This window comes from Diaphorina citri, unplaced genomic scaffold (assembly GCF_000475195.1).
Source record: "Diaphorina citri unplaced genomic scaffold, Diaci psyllid genome assembly version 1.1 scaffold12657, whole genome shotgun sequence".
Taxonomy (NCBI): Eukaryota; Metazoa; Arthropoda; class Insecta; order Hemiptera; family Psyllidae; genus Diaphorina; species Diaphorina citri.
In genome coordinates, this window is record NW_007390027.1 from 1 (window position 1) to 1,451 (window position 1,451).

A 1,451-nucleotide genomic window follows, 5' to 3' on the forward strand; every position below is an offset into this window, starting at 1 on the left:
TGAGGGATGATGCACTAGGAATCCTGCTAGACTAGTGTAATTACCTTAATCTTGCTGGATACAAACAGATCAAACAGTTGTATGGCTAGCATCAGATAGAATACAGGTGTATAGTTCTTGTTGAGGGATGAGACACTAGGAATCCTGCTAGACTAGTCTGCTAGACTAGTGTAATTACCTTAATCTTGCTGGATACAAACAGATCAAACAGTAGTATGGCTAGCATCAGATAGAATACAGGTGTATAGGTAGTTCTTGTTGAGGGATGAGGCACTAGGAATCCTGCTAGACTAGTGTAATTACCTTAATCTTGCTGGATACAAACAGATCAAACAGTAGTATGGCTAGCATCAGATAGAATACAGGTGTATAGTTCTTGTTGAGGGATGATGCACTAGGAATCCTGCTAGACTAGTGTAATTACCTTAATCTTGCTGGATACAAACAGATCAAACAGTAGTATGGCTAGCATCAGATAGAATACAGGTGTATAGTTCTTGTTGAGGGATGAGGCACTATAGTGATCCACCAGGAATCCTGCTAGGATTGAAAAGATGCCCCATCCTACTGCACCCCACAATCGTTGCTTACCGTACTTCTGAGGCTCATTACCTGAGGAAACAAGAGAAAACAAAATAAAACGAAGAAAAATGATCAAAAGAGAGAAAATTGAGAAAATAATCAAAACAGAGACAATAATTAAAATGGAGAAAATTAATCAAAATAGAGAAAAATAATCAATATTGAGAAAATACTCAACATAGTGTAAATTCTCAAAATATAGAAAATAATAATCAAAATAAAGTTAAGCGCTAGGCCGCGGGTGAGATTCCCGCCCGGGGCGGAGTTTATCCTGATGGGATAATGTTCGTTTTGGGAACGGCTGGCTTTTTTCTGTCCCGTCTTCCTTCTCTCTTCGATTTCGGGACGATAAGACTTTAGCAGTTATAGTTCCTTCTGTCAAACTTCTCAAAAAAAAAAAAAAAATCACCTTTTCGATCCACGATGTCGACTATGTGTGGACACAGCTTGATAAACAACGAACTATGTGTGGACAAAGCTTGATAAACAACGAACTATGTGTGGACACAGCTTGATAAACAACGAAAACTTACCGAGTATTTCAAAGCAGATGGTGTCTCCCAGACTAACCACGACGGCCATTCCCACCCAGGATAAACTGAGCAAGATGAAGAACGTCCAGAACTGAGCGGTATTTGTGACATCGTCGGGAGTCGAACCTGAGTCCAGGTAAGACATGAGGTCCGGGTTATCGCATGACACAGAACACTGCGGTACGTCAATAGGGTTCGTACACACGGGGAGATGAGAGGTGGACTTGTTTTCCGAGTTGAAGCGGACGTGTGTGATGGGGAAGTGTAAACAGGACTTGACCTGGGGAAATATTATTATTATTATTATTATTATTATTAAGGGGAGGAGGAGGAGGA

The 1,451-nt window shown here is 40.7% G+C and overlaps 1 protein-coding gene across 1 annotated transcript; it reads right to left on the bottom strand.

Annotated features, from left to right (window-relative positions):
• Positions 1-167: 167 nt before the first annotated feature.
• On the bottom strand, positions 168-1,395 carry LOC103522908 (major facilitator superfamily domain-containing protein 6-A-like; the record flags this gene model as incomplete). The annotated part of the gene is made up of 2 exons (XM_008487993.2): positions 168-612; positions 1,116-1,395. Coding segments are annotated over 2 exons (486 nt in total), but the record flags the coding sequence as incomplete, so codon positions are not given.
• Between the last annotated feature and the right edge of the window lie 56 nt (positions 1,396-1,451).